The following is a 15,025-nucleotide window of genomic DNA, read 5'->3' as shown; positions in this document are numbered from 1 at the left end:
GTGTATTAATAAGGACAATGAGCTTGTTCTTATGTAGATAAATGGGGGCTATATCCCTATCTCTATATACAAACCCGTGAGTGAGATTTCTTGTCGTGGTTGTTTATTATGTGTGTGGTGGGAAACGTAATGCGTTGGTTGGCGGTACTCGCCAAAGACTCAACCACCGAAAGACAAACTTTGATGGAAATACGTACAATATAAATTATTATTAAGGGTTTATTTGGAAGTGATTTTGGTTCAGAAAGAAACACATTCCACGTGGTTTTTTAGAAAATTACTAGTGATTTTAAGTGATTTTGGGGAGAAGAAGCGTCTCCCATGTATTACGCCATAAAATCATTCAAAGTGATTATTTGAAGAAGTGACGTTGTAAAAGTGATTATTGGCTTTTTCATAATCACTCTCAAACGAGCCATAACTATCACTAGAGAGTACATAAAGAGAGTAGATAAAGTAGAATAGAGAGACACACCCGTGAACCCAAAAAACCTAAAAATTCAACATTTTTTTGACATTATATGCGGTGCTGCTCAACAATCTGTGATGAAATTGATAAGTTTGGATTGTAGTTCGGAAATTGGGTAAATGGTAGTGCATAACTGGATCTCACAACATTGGTTGGGAATTTATTATATTATATGACTAAAAAATGCTATTGACAATCGTTCACGCACACGTCATTACGAAGAACGTTGTGAACTGTTGATGTAAACGAGTCTCAAAACCTATTAACCACAAATATCTTCACAAGAGCGTGTGAGCGAGTGAGCGAGTGTCCCTAACACGAGATATTTAGGTGGGAAAAAGTGTTCAGACTTGACGGCCTTTATCTGCAAAGAGAAACTGAGCGCAAGGTTAGTGAGAGAATCTAATCTACACCACCAGCTACTAGTGTACAAGGCATGGGTAAAGATTAAAAGAAAGAAAAGCCTGAAATGCACGTGACGAAAGCTTAATAAGCTGTTTCCACTCACTCACATTTTTGTCCCAACGCAATCATTCAAAGAACCGGACAACCACCCACCGCCCCTCCCTTTCTCTCTCTCTCTACCCTTTCTCTGCTCTTTTCCATGATTTCACTGTGCCTGCTAATATCTACACAGTAACACACTCTCTCTCTCTCTCTCTCTCTCTCTCTCTTTTACGTGTATTAAATAAAAAGCTCTTCCCCTCCCTTCAAAACAACAGGGGAGTGAATATATAGTGAGATTTGAGAGGCTCGTTGGCTTAGCAAAATGGGTATTATGTCTACCTCTGTTATGCTTCTTTTCCTTCTGGGTCTCTGCCATTTATCCACGGCAGCGGCGGTGGACAAAAACAACGTCGCGAAGCCAAAAACGACTGCAAGCACCACTTACATCGTTCACATGGCCAAATCCGAAATGCCGGCGAGCTTCGAGCACCACACTCACTGGTACGACTCGTCGCTCAAAACAGTTTCCGACTCGGCCGAAATGATGTATATTTACAGCAATGCGATCCACGGCTTCTCCACCAAGCTCACCCCCGAACAAGCTGAGTCACTCCAATCCCAACCTGGAGTGCTCTCCGTGCTTCCCGAGTTGAAATACGAGCTCCACACCACTCGGACCCCGGAATTCCTCGGACTTGGCCAAACCACCGAGACGATCCCCCAGTCCAACTCGGAGAGCGACGTCATCATCGGAGTGTTAGACACCGGCGTCTGGCCCGAAAGCAAGAGCTTCGACGACACCGGACTCGGACCCGTACCCGGATCTTGGAAAGGCGCGTGTGAATCGGGTACCAACTTCAATTCTTCAAACTGCAATCGGAAACTAATCGGCGCCAGGTACTTCGCCAAAGGCTACGAGGCCACGCTGGGCCCGATCGAGACCTCCAAGGAATCGAAATCCCCACGCGACGACGATGGCCACGGCACCCACACCGCGTCAACCGCCGCAGGGTCGGTGGTCTCCGGCGCGAGCCTCTTCGGCTATGCCCTAGGAACCGCACGCGGGATGGCCCCTCGCGCCCGAATCGCCGCGTACAAGGTGTGCTGGGTCGGCGGCTGTTTCAGCTCCGACATCGTGGCGGCAATCGACCAGGCCATTGCGGACAACGTGAATGTTCTCTCGATGTCGCTCGGCGGCGGAATGTCGGACTATTTCCGCGACAGCGTGGCAATCGGAGCTTTCTCGGCCATGGAGAAGGGAATTTTAATCTCGTGCTCTGCCGGAAATGCTGGTCCCAGTGCCTACAGCTTGTCGAACTCGGCTCCATGGATCACGACAGTTGGAGCAGGCACACTGGATCGGGACTTCCCGGCTTTCGTCAGCCTGGGCAACGGTAAAAACTTCTCGGGCGTTTCGCTCTATCGCGGTAACTCCAACGCAGCTCCAACCACCTTGACGCCGTTTGTTTACGCCGGTAACGCGAGCAACGCAACTTCAGGAAATCTATGCATGATGGGAACTTTAATTCCAGAACAAGTGAAGGGGAAAATAGTGATGTGCGACCGTGGAGTCAACGCAAGAGTCCAAAAAGGAGCGGTGGTCAAGGCTGCCGGAGGAGTGGGCATGATATTAGCCAACACCGCCGCCAACGGCGAGGAGCTGGTGGCGGACGCTCATTTATTACCGGCCACGGCGGTAGGTCAGCAAAACGCCGACGTCATCAAGAGCTATTTGTTTAAGGATCCGAACCCGACCGCCACGATACTGTTCGAGGGGACAAAAGTAGGGGTCCAGCCTTCACCCGTGGTTGCGGCATTTAGTTCTCGGGGCCCGAATTCAGTCACTCCGAATATACTGAAACCCGATATTGTTGCTCCAGGTGTCAACATCCTAGCTGGGTGGTCCGGGGCTATAGGCCCCACGGGACTGGCGATCGATGCGAGACGCGTGGCGTTCAATATTATCTCGGGGACGTCAATGTCTTGTCCGCACGTGAGCGGGTTAGCGGCGCTGCTGAAGGGGGCCCACCCGGAGTGGAGCCCGGCGGTGATTCGATCGGCGCTTATGACTACCGCGTATACAGCGTACAAGAACGGGCAGAAGTTGCAGGACGTGGCGACCGGAAAGCCGTCCACGCCGTTCGATCACGGCGCTGGGCACGTAGACCCTATATCGGCCCTCAATCCGGGGCTGGTCTATGATCTAACGGTGGACGATTATCTAAGCTTCCTCTGCGCGTTGAATTACTCGGCGTCCGAGATTAACAATTTGGCGAAGAGATCGTACACGTGCGACGAGAAAAAGAAGTACAGCGTGAGGGATCTGAATTACCCTTCGTTTGCCGTGAACTTCGAGAGCAGATATGGAGGCGGGACGACGTCGTCTAACGTGGTGAAGTTCACGAGGACGCTGACGAATGTGGGGCCGCCAGGAACGTACAAGGCCAGTGTGACGTCGGAGAGGCAGTTGGTGAAGATATCGGTAGAGCCCGAAACGCTGAGTTTTAGTCAGGCGAATGAGAAGAAAGTGTATACGGTGACGTTTAGTGCGGTGGGTTCGGTGCCGGCGAGTGCAGTGAATAGCTTCGGGAGGGTGGAGTGGTCGGACGGGAAGCACATCGTAGGAAGCCCAGTAGCAATAAGCTGGAATTAGGGAACAAATTAAATTATAGAGGAAGAGGCAAATTAAATTATAATGGGTTGATTTCTTAAGTCAAAGAGTGTTAAGGAATCAAGAAATGTTTTAAGATTATGTGGTGGTGATTATGTTAATTTCGAGCTGACAATGGAGGTAAGAATTTGAGAATGAAAGACAATTTGGGAAACCAAATGGAATTTTCTGTACAGTTGTTGTTTGGTACTAATATGTATATGCATGGCTCCTCACCTCGAGACTGCTCAGAATTGAGGATTGTGAATTTGGACGTGAGTGGTTTGCATGGATAAAGAGGCCCAATGACCGTATATCCACAAAATACAGTTGGGTTCGGTCTATGTGACATTATGTGTGAAACCGGCCCATGCATATAGGTCTAAACAAATAAAACCCTCCAAACACCAACAAAATAGAATATCAATAGGTTTTTTTCCTTTTTTCTTTTTTTGACAAAATAATGTTGAATTTGGAGGCAATAGTATATCTTTAGGGGAAACTATTTCAGCTTGGAACCCGATACTGCTTGAGAGTACACCAAAAATCAAGCAAAAATCTGAGTCAATTTAATTAACACTAAGTCGTTAAGACACATAATTTAATGATATACCCTTTTTTTTTTTATCCGCGCACACAAGATTGATCCACACCATATATCATCCGGGACGGAGATCCTATTTCATCGTCCTTTTTTTAGCTTATCCTATTTCGTTGTCATGGATCGAGCATGTCACATTTATAGCATCTACCTAGCCACGTAAACCCGGCAACTCCTAGCGATGAGACACGTTTCCCGACACTCTACACGTGGCAAACTTGCAGAGCAAGAGAGAAAACATGATAAAAAGACACATGCAAAGAGAAACCGAAGCAAATCAATCCAAAATCACATAAACGAGATAAATCGATATTCGTAATGGAGACGAAGCAAGAGCAGCAGCAGCAGCAGCAGAACAGGAAGCCAGCAGCTGGGGCTAGCGAAGCCAAGGGGAAGATAGAGGAAGGTCTGCCAATGAAGGACAGTCCGTACCTGCAGTACGATGACTTGGAGGATTACAAGCGCCAGGCCTATGGAACGGAAGGCCATCTCCAGGTGGAGCCCGGCCGCGGCGCCGGGTCCACCGAGGGCCCCACTGTTTCTGGCGCCAATGTCTCCTCTCAGGGTGATATCTCCGCCACCGAAGCTATTAACCGCCAAGGAGTTCCTTAATTTGTTTTATTTTTATTTTTCTTCATATAAAGTTTGAATTTGGTAATGCTGCATGTATGTTTTAATTGTGTCCAGATCTAATACAAATGTTTTCGGTGACTTTGACTTTTTGTTTTTGTTTTGGATTTCAGATATGATTCAAGTAAGCAAAGCGTTCTTGTTTTCGAATGCGTATTTCATTAACTCGTATATCATATTGGTATAGCTACATACATAGCAGACAAAAGGGAGAGGAGATGTTTGCCATATCTCTTCACCTCCTGAAACATTGAAACATTGAAACATTAAACGGTAACTGCTAAATGAGAGGGACGTTTAATGTAACATTTTATTTTATTTTTTGGATATCCCACAAATTTTCTTTCAATCTTTTGATAGTTGACTTGAATATCCACAAAGAGATCTTCGACGAGGGCATCCAAGTCAAGCTAGGAAGCTCCTCAAATCAAGGCCACGGTTTTTTCTATTGATTGATAAGAAAGTGTGTTGTTGTTTTTTTTTTCTTTTCGGGTAAAGAAAACAGTTACAATCTTGGATTCTTTGATCTGCCCCATAAAGTTTCATTCACAATTATCATACACAACTTTTTTTTATTTTTTTAAATATTTTTTTTGGATACAAGGGAGGGAGGTTTACACAAATATTCATTGAGAGCTTAGGATTTCGAGTCTCTACGTGGAAAAGCTCAACTAACTGAGTTATTCTCAAATAGCTAGCATACAAGCAATATTGAAAGAAGAGGGATTCAAACAACCTCGAGTGGAAGAGCTCAACCAACTGAGTTATTTCCAAATAGAATATACAAGCGATATTGAAAGAAGAGGGATTCTCAACCAACTGAGTTATTCCCAAATAGAATATACAAGCGATATTGAAAGAAGAGGGATTCGTACAATTTCGGGTGCAAAGATAATTGTTCTTAACAACATGAATTGAAAAGATAACTATTCTTAACAACATGAACTGAGGCAAAGATAATTGTTCTTAACAACATGAATTGAAAAGATAACTATTCTTAACAACATGAACTGAGGGATTCAAACAACTTTGGAAGAGCTCAATCAATTGAGTTATTCCCAAATAAAATATACAAGCGATATTGAAAGAAGAGGGATTCGAATAACCTCGAGTGCAAAGATAATTGTTCTTATAACAACATGAACTATGAACTCTTTAATACACTCATAGCCGAGTGCAAAGATAACTGTTCTTAACAACATGAACTACGAACTCCTTAATACACTCATAGCCAAGAGCGGATCTATGTATGTATGGGAAATCCATTATATTACTCTAGTTTGTCTCTGGTTTCTGTGTCTATACTCTTTCATTTTGTTTATTTATTTATTAGGCAAAGCTACTTGCGCATCGTTGAAGTACAAATTTCACCCACCGAGTATATAAACAAAACAAAAATATCTCAACTGCCAATGCCAATGTTTTTCATCATTCATAAACGTTTATTGTACCATCCCCAATTGGAGTTGGGCATGCAAGATCCATCAATTTATTTAATAAATAAATAAATAAATAAAATGAAAGAGTATAGACACAGAAACTAGAGACAAACTGGCCCTCAGCTAATAGCCGGCCCCAGAAGCCACAAAGTTCACAGTTCCTTTCTTCACTCCCAAACAAGAAAAAAAAGACACACTATTCAATTGGGTCGCCTGCCTCCTTTTCTTCCTTCAATTCAATAATTTTTTAGTGCTTTTTCGGCACTCCACCTCCTTTATTTCCCTACCCCTTTTTTCTTACTTTTGTTTTAAAATTTTTTGGTCCAAACCCCTTCTCTTTATATTCCACATGTCTCACCTCCTCCCTCCCTCTAAGCCTCTCTCCTCTACTTATAATCCTCTCAAATTCTCACTATCTTATGCTTAGTAATTTCTTATCACAATCACAGTGCTTGTAGAAATGGCAACAATTGCAGCAATTACTAACATTTCTGCTGCTGCTGAAGACAGAGTACTGGATCAAGATTCAGTCTCTGAGCAACTAGAGGAGGAAGGAGAAGACAATGTGTCACTAAGTGATCTTCCAGTGAACTTGAAGAAACAAGATCAAACCCAATATCCAAGCACTAAATCTGAGCCTACCCATGTCAACATTGAAGCCCAAGATGAAGAATTTGATTTTGGTTCTTCAATGCGCGGCACCTCTTTTTGGGCTGACACCAAAATGTGTGCTGCCGATGAGGTGTTCTTCCAAGGCCAAATTCTCCCTCTCCGCCTCTCAGTCAGCTCCGACGCCGGCTTCGGCGGATTAACCAGACGGTCTCCGGCGAGCAGCGTCGGGTTCAGAAGCAATAGCTGCAGAAGCAGAATCAGTCCCAATTCATCATTTAGCAGCAACAGCAGCTCCACCACCACCACCGCTACCACAACAGCAACAAGAGGCATTGCTTCAAGCTCAAAGCGGAGAAGCCCAATAAGACCCCGAAACCAATTCTACACAGAGCCAAGTCCAAAAGCCCAAATCAAAATTCCAAATCCAATACTGGAAAAAGCTGGCAGCCGGCGCCATAATTCTTCGATGTGGGATTTTTTCAGGCTGGGTTTGGTCCGTACGCCTGACATTGAATTGCAGGACATTAACAAGGCACTTCGAAGTAATAGCAGCGCCAATAAAAGTTCCGTCAGTCGAAATAGCAGTGTTAGCAGCACCCACAGCACTAATTTCATCGCAAATTACAACAACGCCACGAGCGCCGGCGGTGTTTTGAAGTCGGAGGACACGAAACAGAGCAAACAGAGCAAGCAGAGAAAACAGAGGTTTTTTGGTAGCATTCATGGCTGCAAGTGCTCGTTCGAAACTGTGGCGTCTGATAACCTGATCGTCAAGAGCAAATCATCAAGCAGTGGGAGAAGCAGCTCGAGTCACATCAATGAAAACAGAACAGAAACAGAATACTCGGCTGCGCAGGCCATGCTGAAAGAAAAAGTAGAGGTGGAGTTGAAGATGATGAAGAATAATAAGCAGAAGCAGAAGCAAAAGCAAAAGCAAAAGCAGGCCATGTCACATCACAGAACGTATGAATGGCTAAGGCAGCTGTCGCATGCAAATTCTCCTCCTCCTCTTCCTGTAGATGTTTAAAGTTGATGGATCATGGTGGGGATTTAGATTGTAGAAAAAGCTTTCTTCTCATCAAGAAAGCTATACTGATTTCCCATGTAACGCTTGTAGCTTTTCTGATGAGAACTTTGACTTTGGTAGAACAATCATAGGCGTTCTCGCATGCCTGCAAATTTGCTTTATTTCACTATCATTTTGTTTTAGCCTTTTTTTGGGTTTGCTTTAATTTGAAATAATATTACATTAGCATGCAATGCAAGTTTATAGTTGGCCATAGACGGAATGGGGGCTCCAATATCAAGATTATTCTCTTTCTTGATTAATTTTGAATTTAGTTTTAATTAGTTGTATATTTTTATGATTAATTTTGAAGATTCATGTTTAAACTAATTATAAACTCAAGCATGGGTGGGGGAGATAGTGCATGCCATGGCAGCATATAGGGTTCAAAGTTGTGGTTGTGATGATTAGAGTGTGAATGTGTAGAAGCTTTTTCTGGTGGGTGTGGTCCGTGTGGAGCTGTGGGGTTTAAGATACTGGAGATGTAGATGGCATTATTTTGAATTTTCGTGACTGTCACTACCCACAAGGGAACACGAGACAGAGAGAGAAAGAGAGAGGTGTTGGGGAAAAGCTAAAGGAAGAGGCAAGCAGGAATGGAAAGAAACTCATGAAGTCCCTTCAAAGTTCAAAAAGAATGGGAAAAGGTGGTTGAGATTTTAGTTTTTCTTTGATACAAATGATATTTTACTAAACTATAGGATTCAAACTTAGACATCTATTCTAACCAACTTGACTAAGTCTATATTTGCAGTTGAGAAAAATCTTAACGCAAAGCTTTTATTATTATTTATACAATTCATTTAGAAGAAAGGGACTGTGCAGAACTAACTATTCTTAACCATTGAAGTTACATTTCTTTCTCTTTGGTATAACTGCTCTTTGCCCCCTATATTACCAAAAAATTTACAATTCTTTTACAAGACAACACTCATAGGAAAAGAAAAACAAAAGATGAAAGATTTTATTATTTTATGCATATATTCTTTTTATAGTTTTGGGATTTTAAAGGTCTAACACGGCTCAACTTAAAAAGTAAACAATTGGGAGCTTAAGCGCATAATAGATTTTGACTTTGAAAATTAAGTAGTGCTAAACCCACCAAATTTGTGATAAAACTTTATTGACCAAATAATATTTTTTAAATTTGGTTTTTTGTTGTTATTTTTCATTCATTTCTAAAATATAAAAATACTAATATATGTATAACTGCTCTTCATCACTTAAGCTATAATCCCCTTGTGTATAATGAGATGTTATTTGATAAACAAACTTAATGAAGTTAGCAGAACTGTTGAAACTTTTATGTGTATGGTGTATTTATAATCAAATTATTAATTTATGTTGGAATTCTTTCTTTCATAAAAAATTAACTTATATCTGTTAGTTCCATGAATACGTCTACTAATACTAAAGAGAAATTTTATATGTTACACTTAATTTGTGTATATGAGTTTGCAATCTTAGTTGAGATGCGTATGTCAAAGTTTTTTCGATCTTGCGTGACTATTAGTGGAGGCACACTAGATTGTCTTAATTTATGTTAGATCGCTCCGTTATTGTAATGACCTTTTGTGGTTAGTGATTTTTTTAGTTGAATTATAAATGTAATCCTAAAATTTCTATAATAAAAAAATCCACCCTTATTTACCAACTTGATAATCTCAACATTTTCTAAAATATTTCTCCTTGGACAAAGAAAAAAATTTCCCAGCACCTAGGGAGATACCAATAGTGGTCAAAAAGTGCGGGATTTCTGAAGCACGTCCATCCAAAGTCTTTCACCTTGTTGAAATGGAATGGCCCAAATTTGAAATTCATACCCACGAGTCTTTCCAATTATTTGATTCCAGATTGACTATGACTTCTTTGTCTCACATATCTGAAAATTTATGGTAAGATATTTAATTGATTTCCTAGTAACATTCCAAGAGATGAGGAGAAAGACATGGATTAACATTTCAGAAAAGTAAGAATTCCAAAGGATTTCCATGACCTTCAAGGACATTTTTTAGGTCAAGCACTGAGTTTATGTTTTTGTGTGAATGTTGGAGAGGTGGGGGATATTCCTCTCATTCATTTCCTTTCAAACTTTCTCTTTACTCTTGTTGGAGCAGGTAAGGAATTAAAATAATGAATTCGAATAATCATTAGATCTAGGGGCCTCGCTCTTTTCTTTGTTAACTCACAGTAAGTAAAAGTTTCATAACCAACAATTTTTTTATTTAAAAAAAAAATCAATGAAAGAGGAAACAATCAAATTAGAAATTCTCTTTTAAACAAATGGAAAAGAAAAAAAAAAAATCATCCCTAGACTATGAATACTCATCCTTTTCTAATGGACGAATTTTACATCAATAATGTATAAATAACATGCTGATACGTTTTGTTATTGACATGTTATCAATAATGTTATTTACAATATATCGAACATGTTACAAATTGTGATTCGGTCACCTCAATATGCAAAGAGTAATTAATGACTATACACATAGAGCCAAGTATTTTTCATAAAAGGAAAAGGAAGATGAGAAAACATTGCGGTAGTTTCCTTTCTTGTTTGTCTTGTCAAACGACAAACGGAGGTAGTTGGTTTCTTTGTATTATGGGAACACAAAAATAGTATTGTTTTTGGACAAAAGAAGAAAGAATCAAATGGTTCGTTTGCTGTTAGAGTTGTTATGGATTATATTTATACACTCTTTAATATTAAAAGTCAAATGGGGGAAGAAAAAAAATAAAAAAGAAGAAGAAGAAAGACTTGTAATAAAAAATCAAATCAAATGGTCTCCATCCACAATTTCCTGCGTTGTGAGCTCTATCTATCTACCCATATTCGTGACCAGACTTTTGCTCCCCAAAATTCCTAAGGAATTTGATTCTATCTCTTTCATCCGACAAATCACAAGATAAGTTTTCTCCGTCCGCCTCAACGCCACCTTCCAAAAACCGCTTACTTTGAACCGTTGGATATCATTCAAACCCCCACATTCCAAAAACCAAACACCAAAAACCCGTTTCTCTTTTTAAAATACGGACTTATCAAATTAAAAACCCATCAAAGTCTTTGTCTTTGGTCCTACTTCCTTCTCTCACCAAAAAAAATTTCCCGGAAATCTTCCATTCCCCCTTTAACACGGAATCCCCACGTCTCTCTCTCTTTTTATTCCAACATCATCCTTAAACCACCAAAACAAACCAAACCCCACGCATTTTCTTTCTTTTTTTCTTTCATAGTTTTTCCCAAAAACCGAAGTGAAAGAATCTATTAAGTAACCAGAAAACCAGAGAGAGCCCAGTTGGACAATGATGTTGGAGATGTGTCGGAGGCCATTGGAGAAGTGCTTTGGAGGAGGAGATGGTGAAGATGGGCTCCTTTGGCACATGGACCTCAAGCCCCACTCTTCTGGGGACTATTCGATCGCAGTGGTTCAAGCCAATTCGGCTTTGGAAGACCAGGGACAGGTGTTCACATCCCCTTACGCCACGTATATTGGGGTCTATGATGGCCATGGTGGCCCTGAAGCTTCTCGCTTCATCACCAATCGCCTCTTCCCCTTCCTTCACAGTATGTACTACACCCTCTAGCTCTACAGAAACACCCACCCCTGTTTTTGTTTTTACTTTTTAGCTGTTTATTTTATTGTATTTTAAGTAATTACATTTCAATTACTAGAAGAATTTTATGTCTTGAGACCAAAAAGACCTCCACTTGACTTATAGATCATACAGATTTGCTTAGCTCAGGTAGCTATTCAACTTTGAAGAAATTCAAACCAACATAGAACATACTTTATTATGTTCTTATTATATTTTTATTTCCTTTGATTTAATATTTTCATCAATTAATCAGATGGGTATATTTCTTTGGGTTATTATTATGATGAAGTTCACAACTTTTCTTCAAGATGAAAGGGAAAGATTTTTGTTTTTATTTAAATTGAGTTGGTTTTATATTCTTCAGAGTTTTCAATTGAACAAGGTGGACTGTCAGAGGATGTGATAAGGAAGGCATTTGATGCAACTGAGGAGGAGTTCTTGGACTTGGTTAAGGCATCATGGCCTGTCCGGCCGCATATTGCTTCCGTAGGTTCATGTTGTTTGGTTGGCGTAATTTCAAATGGTGTTTTATATGTTGCTAATCTCGGAGATTCGAGGGCAGTTCTTGGCCGAAGAGCATCAGAGGGGCAGGCTGTTGTGGCAGAGCGATTGTCTACAGATCACAATGTTGCAGTGGAGGAAGTGAGGAAGGAGGTTCAGGATCTTCACCCTGATGATGCACACATTGTGGTGTACACTCGTGGAGTTTGGCGAATTAAGGGCATTATTCAGGTACAAAATGTGGCTTCTTTCACTTCATTGATCCTCTGGCCGGTCTGTATTTCTGTATTGATTAACATATCTAATTTTGACTTATGTTATGAGAAAATTTAATGTGTCCTGGAATATCAGATGACTATATTGATAACAGTTTGATGGAATTTCTTTTTGGCCTACTGTCTTTTCATGATGGTAATAATGTTAGTACTGATGCTCTTCCCCAGTATGTACCATATTATGGAGTACAAAAGTAGAAAGTTTGCAATTTTATTTTATTTTTTCTTTGGGGAAGTTCAAAAGATTTTCATTTCTAAGGGTGAGTTGTTTCAAATCTGAATGCGAGGTTTGGTTCCATGATGAATTAGAATCTGGGGGAACTTGTCCCCACCTGCACCTAAATTTTTTTTGTGAAACTTTGTGATATGAGTATAATAAAAGGGGTGGATTTGCCTTTAATATGTTATTTTTCCCTGTAGTAATACCATATTGTTCCAAAGCATGAACCTCGTTCTTGAAAGATGTGATCCTGCTCTGCTTAGGTGCATTGTTTTGAAGATAACTCTTCAAGGAATAGATCCTTAGAATCATTCTTTCTTGATGTCTATGAAGGAAAAGTCCACAATTTGATGTGGATATGGTATTCTCCCTTTGTTTATCGATATCCTTCTATCTTCACGGATTTTGCCTCTTTGGCAACTTTCTAGCCAGCTAAGAATTTGAGTATTTTAAGCAAATGGGGGTGATGGTTCATAGAATGCACATGAAAACCTAAAAATCAGGATATTGTGAGTTTGTGACAAAATCATGGTCGAGCTGGTTGTGTATGTGACCTTTTTGAAGTCCACTCTCATAAGCAATTAAAAGCTGTGAAAATTTTCATGCCCATTACAGAAACACACATAAAGATATGATGATGCATACTCCAGCAGCGCCCTTACGATGAAAATTTAGTTGTGTGGTAATCAGTTTATAAATCATAGATATATTGTAAAAGTGAATGTATTATTCTTCAGAGTAGTTGCTTTACCTCATTCATATTTTAATCTGCCTGTGATCTGATGAAACCTCTCCTTTGTAGGTGTCAAGGTCAATTGGTGACGTCTACTTGAAGAAACCTGAGTTTAACAGAGATCCGCTCTTCCACCATTTCGGTATACCTGTTCCTTTAAAGAGACCTGTTATGACAGCAGAACCCTCGATATTAGTTCGGAAGTTACAGCCACAGGACATGTTTTTGATATTTGCAACAGATGGTCTCTGGGAGCATTTGAGTGATGAAGCAGCTGTTAAAATCGTCTCAAAGAATTCAAGAGTTGTAAGTCCCTGGCAAAAATTATATGTGTTGATGTTCATTTATAAAACTAACTATAAACTTATAAGATATTAAGAGTTGCTTCAATTTTAACCACAGGGAATAGCAAAGCGGTTGGTCAGAGCTGCGATTGAGGAGGCTGCAAGGAAAAGAGAATTGAGATATGAGGACATAAAAAGAATAGAAAAGGGGGTAAGGCGCCATTTCCATGATGACATCACCGTCATCGTGATATTCCTGGATCATTCACAAGTTTCCCCAAATGCTAGTTTGACGGATCCGAGCCTCTTCAACTGCACCAGTGTTCCTGTTGATATCTTCTCCATGAACGGCGATGAAGCCGATGTATCACTCCACACCATTCCCTGAGAATATCAGTTGCACAAGAACATGCACCTTTGTGTAAATAAAATGAGAATTTATAAGTAGGTGCAGCAGGCTGCTAGATTTTACAGGAAGGGTTTGGTTGTGTACATAGTTTGGTGGCAGATTGAAGGTTTTGTTGACTTCTCAGCTCTGAGCTTTGACCTCATTTTCAGCTCTCTTTCTCATCGGCGTATAATTTGTTGTGATTTACACATGATGTATATACTGGGATTTATCTATTGAGATTAAAATTTGCAACTCAGTCCTGATAATTTGAAAAACTTTATGACATTATACAACTCCTTTCTTCTTCCCTTTTTCTCTTTTGCCCCCTCAATATCTTGTGCGAATGAGCTTGAATATGTGTTCATCTTTCACCGACCAACATTTAATAACTATATATTAAAAATTATACAACTGAGAGGGGGAAGGGGCTGCCAGATTCCGACAAAGTGAGAGAGGAGAGAGAGAGGAGATAGGTTTTTATTTAATTTTTTAATATTTAATTACACCTAAGCTAAAAAAGTAGACTTTGCGTTTGCCACATCATCACTTAACAGAATACCAAACAGTCAAATTAGTCGAATTTTAAAATATTAGGGCGTAAATTAATAAAATTAAACCCCAGTGGCCCATTTTAAGAATGACCTCAACTCTTAAGAGGGTAAAATAATGTTAGCCCATTAACACAAACAATACAAGAATCCTATGAGAGTGGCATTGTGGCATAATATATTCCCCCAGTGTTCTTTTATTTTTTTCCTAAACATCGACCCTCTCACGAATTCTCGAGGTTGGTTTTTCTCCTTGGATTGTGTTAGCAAACTATTATCAACCATTGATGTATCATAGAATTCACCTGCTCAACAAAAGCAAATTCCTTGGCATAGCTAGAAGTATAATACTTTGTACAATCATAAAGTATACATATATATATATATATATATACATACACGTTTTTGTTTGTAAAAAATAAGAAGAAGAAAAAGTATATGATTCATGAAGTTTAGTAGGTATATGATCGCTCTGCTCCACAGTGGTTTAGCTAGGATCCAGGCAGGCCCCAGCTCTACAGTAGATTACGTAATCAGTGTAGTTGTGGAAGCTTGCCCT

General features: G+C 40.2%; 4 protein-coding genes across 4 annotated transcripts; all 4 read left to right on the top strand.

Moving 5' to 3' along the window:
* The first annotated feature begins 981 nt into the window (after positions 1–981).
* ARA12 (Subtilase family protein) lies at positions 982–3,760 on the top strand. Its single transcript, XM_021953859.2, has one exon. It carries the CDS (start codon positions 1,239–1,241, stop codon positions 3,567–3,569), a length of 2,331 nt encoding a protein of 776 aa, XP_021809551.2. The 5' UTR covers positions 982–1,238; the 3' UTR covers positions 3,570–3,760.
* A 125-nt stretch (positions 3,761–3,885) lies between these two features.
* On the top strand, positions 3,886–4,878 carry LOC110753078 (uncharacterized). Its single transcript, XM_021953886.2, has one exon. It carries the CDS (start codon positions 4,486–4,488, stop codon positions 4,777–4,779), a length of 294 nt encoding a protein of 97 aa, XP_021809578.1. The 5' UTR covers positions 3,886–4,485; the 3' UTR covers positions 4,780–4,878.
* Positions 4,879–6,389: 1,511 nt separating this feature from the next.
* On the top strand, positions 6,390–8,128 carry LOC110753060 (uncharacterized). Its single transcript, XM_021953865.2, has one exon. It carries the CDS (start codon positions 6,697–6,699, stop codon positions 7,873–7,875), a length of 1,179 nt encoding a protein of 392 aa, XP_021809557.2. The 5' UTR covers positions 6,390–6,696; the 3' UTR covers positions 7,876–8,128.
* A 2,864-nt stretch (positions 8,129–10,992) lies between these two features.
* Positions 10,993–14,174, top strand: LOC110753046 (putative protein phosphatase 2C 78). Its single transcript, XM_021953842.2, has 4 exons — positions 10,993–11,482; positions 11,879–12,246; positions 13,313–13,549; positions 13,646–14,174. The coding sequence occupies exons 1-4, from the start codon at positions 11,221–11,223 to the stop codon at positions 13,913–13,915; spliced, it is 1,137 nt and encodes a 378-aa protein (XP_021809534.2). The 5' UTR covers positions 10,993–11,220; the 3' UTR covers positions 13,916–14,174.
* The last annotated feature ends 851 nt before the right edge of the window (positions 14,175–15,025 follow it).

The sequence above is a fragment of the Prunus avium genome, chromosome 6, assembly GCF_965620075.1.
Source record: "Prunus avium chromosome 6, drPruAviu1.hap1.1, whole genome shotgun sequence".
Lineage (NCBI taxonomy): Eukaryota > Viridiplantae > Streptophyta > Magnoliopsida > Rosales > Rosaceae > Prunus > Prunus avium.
Note: the sequence above shows the minus strand (reverse complement) of the source record. Positions and strands in the feature narration are given on the sequence as shown.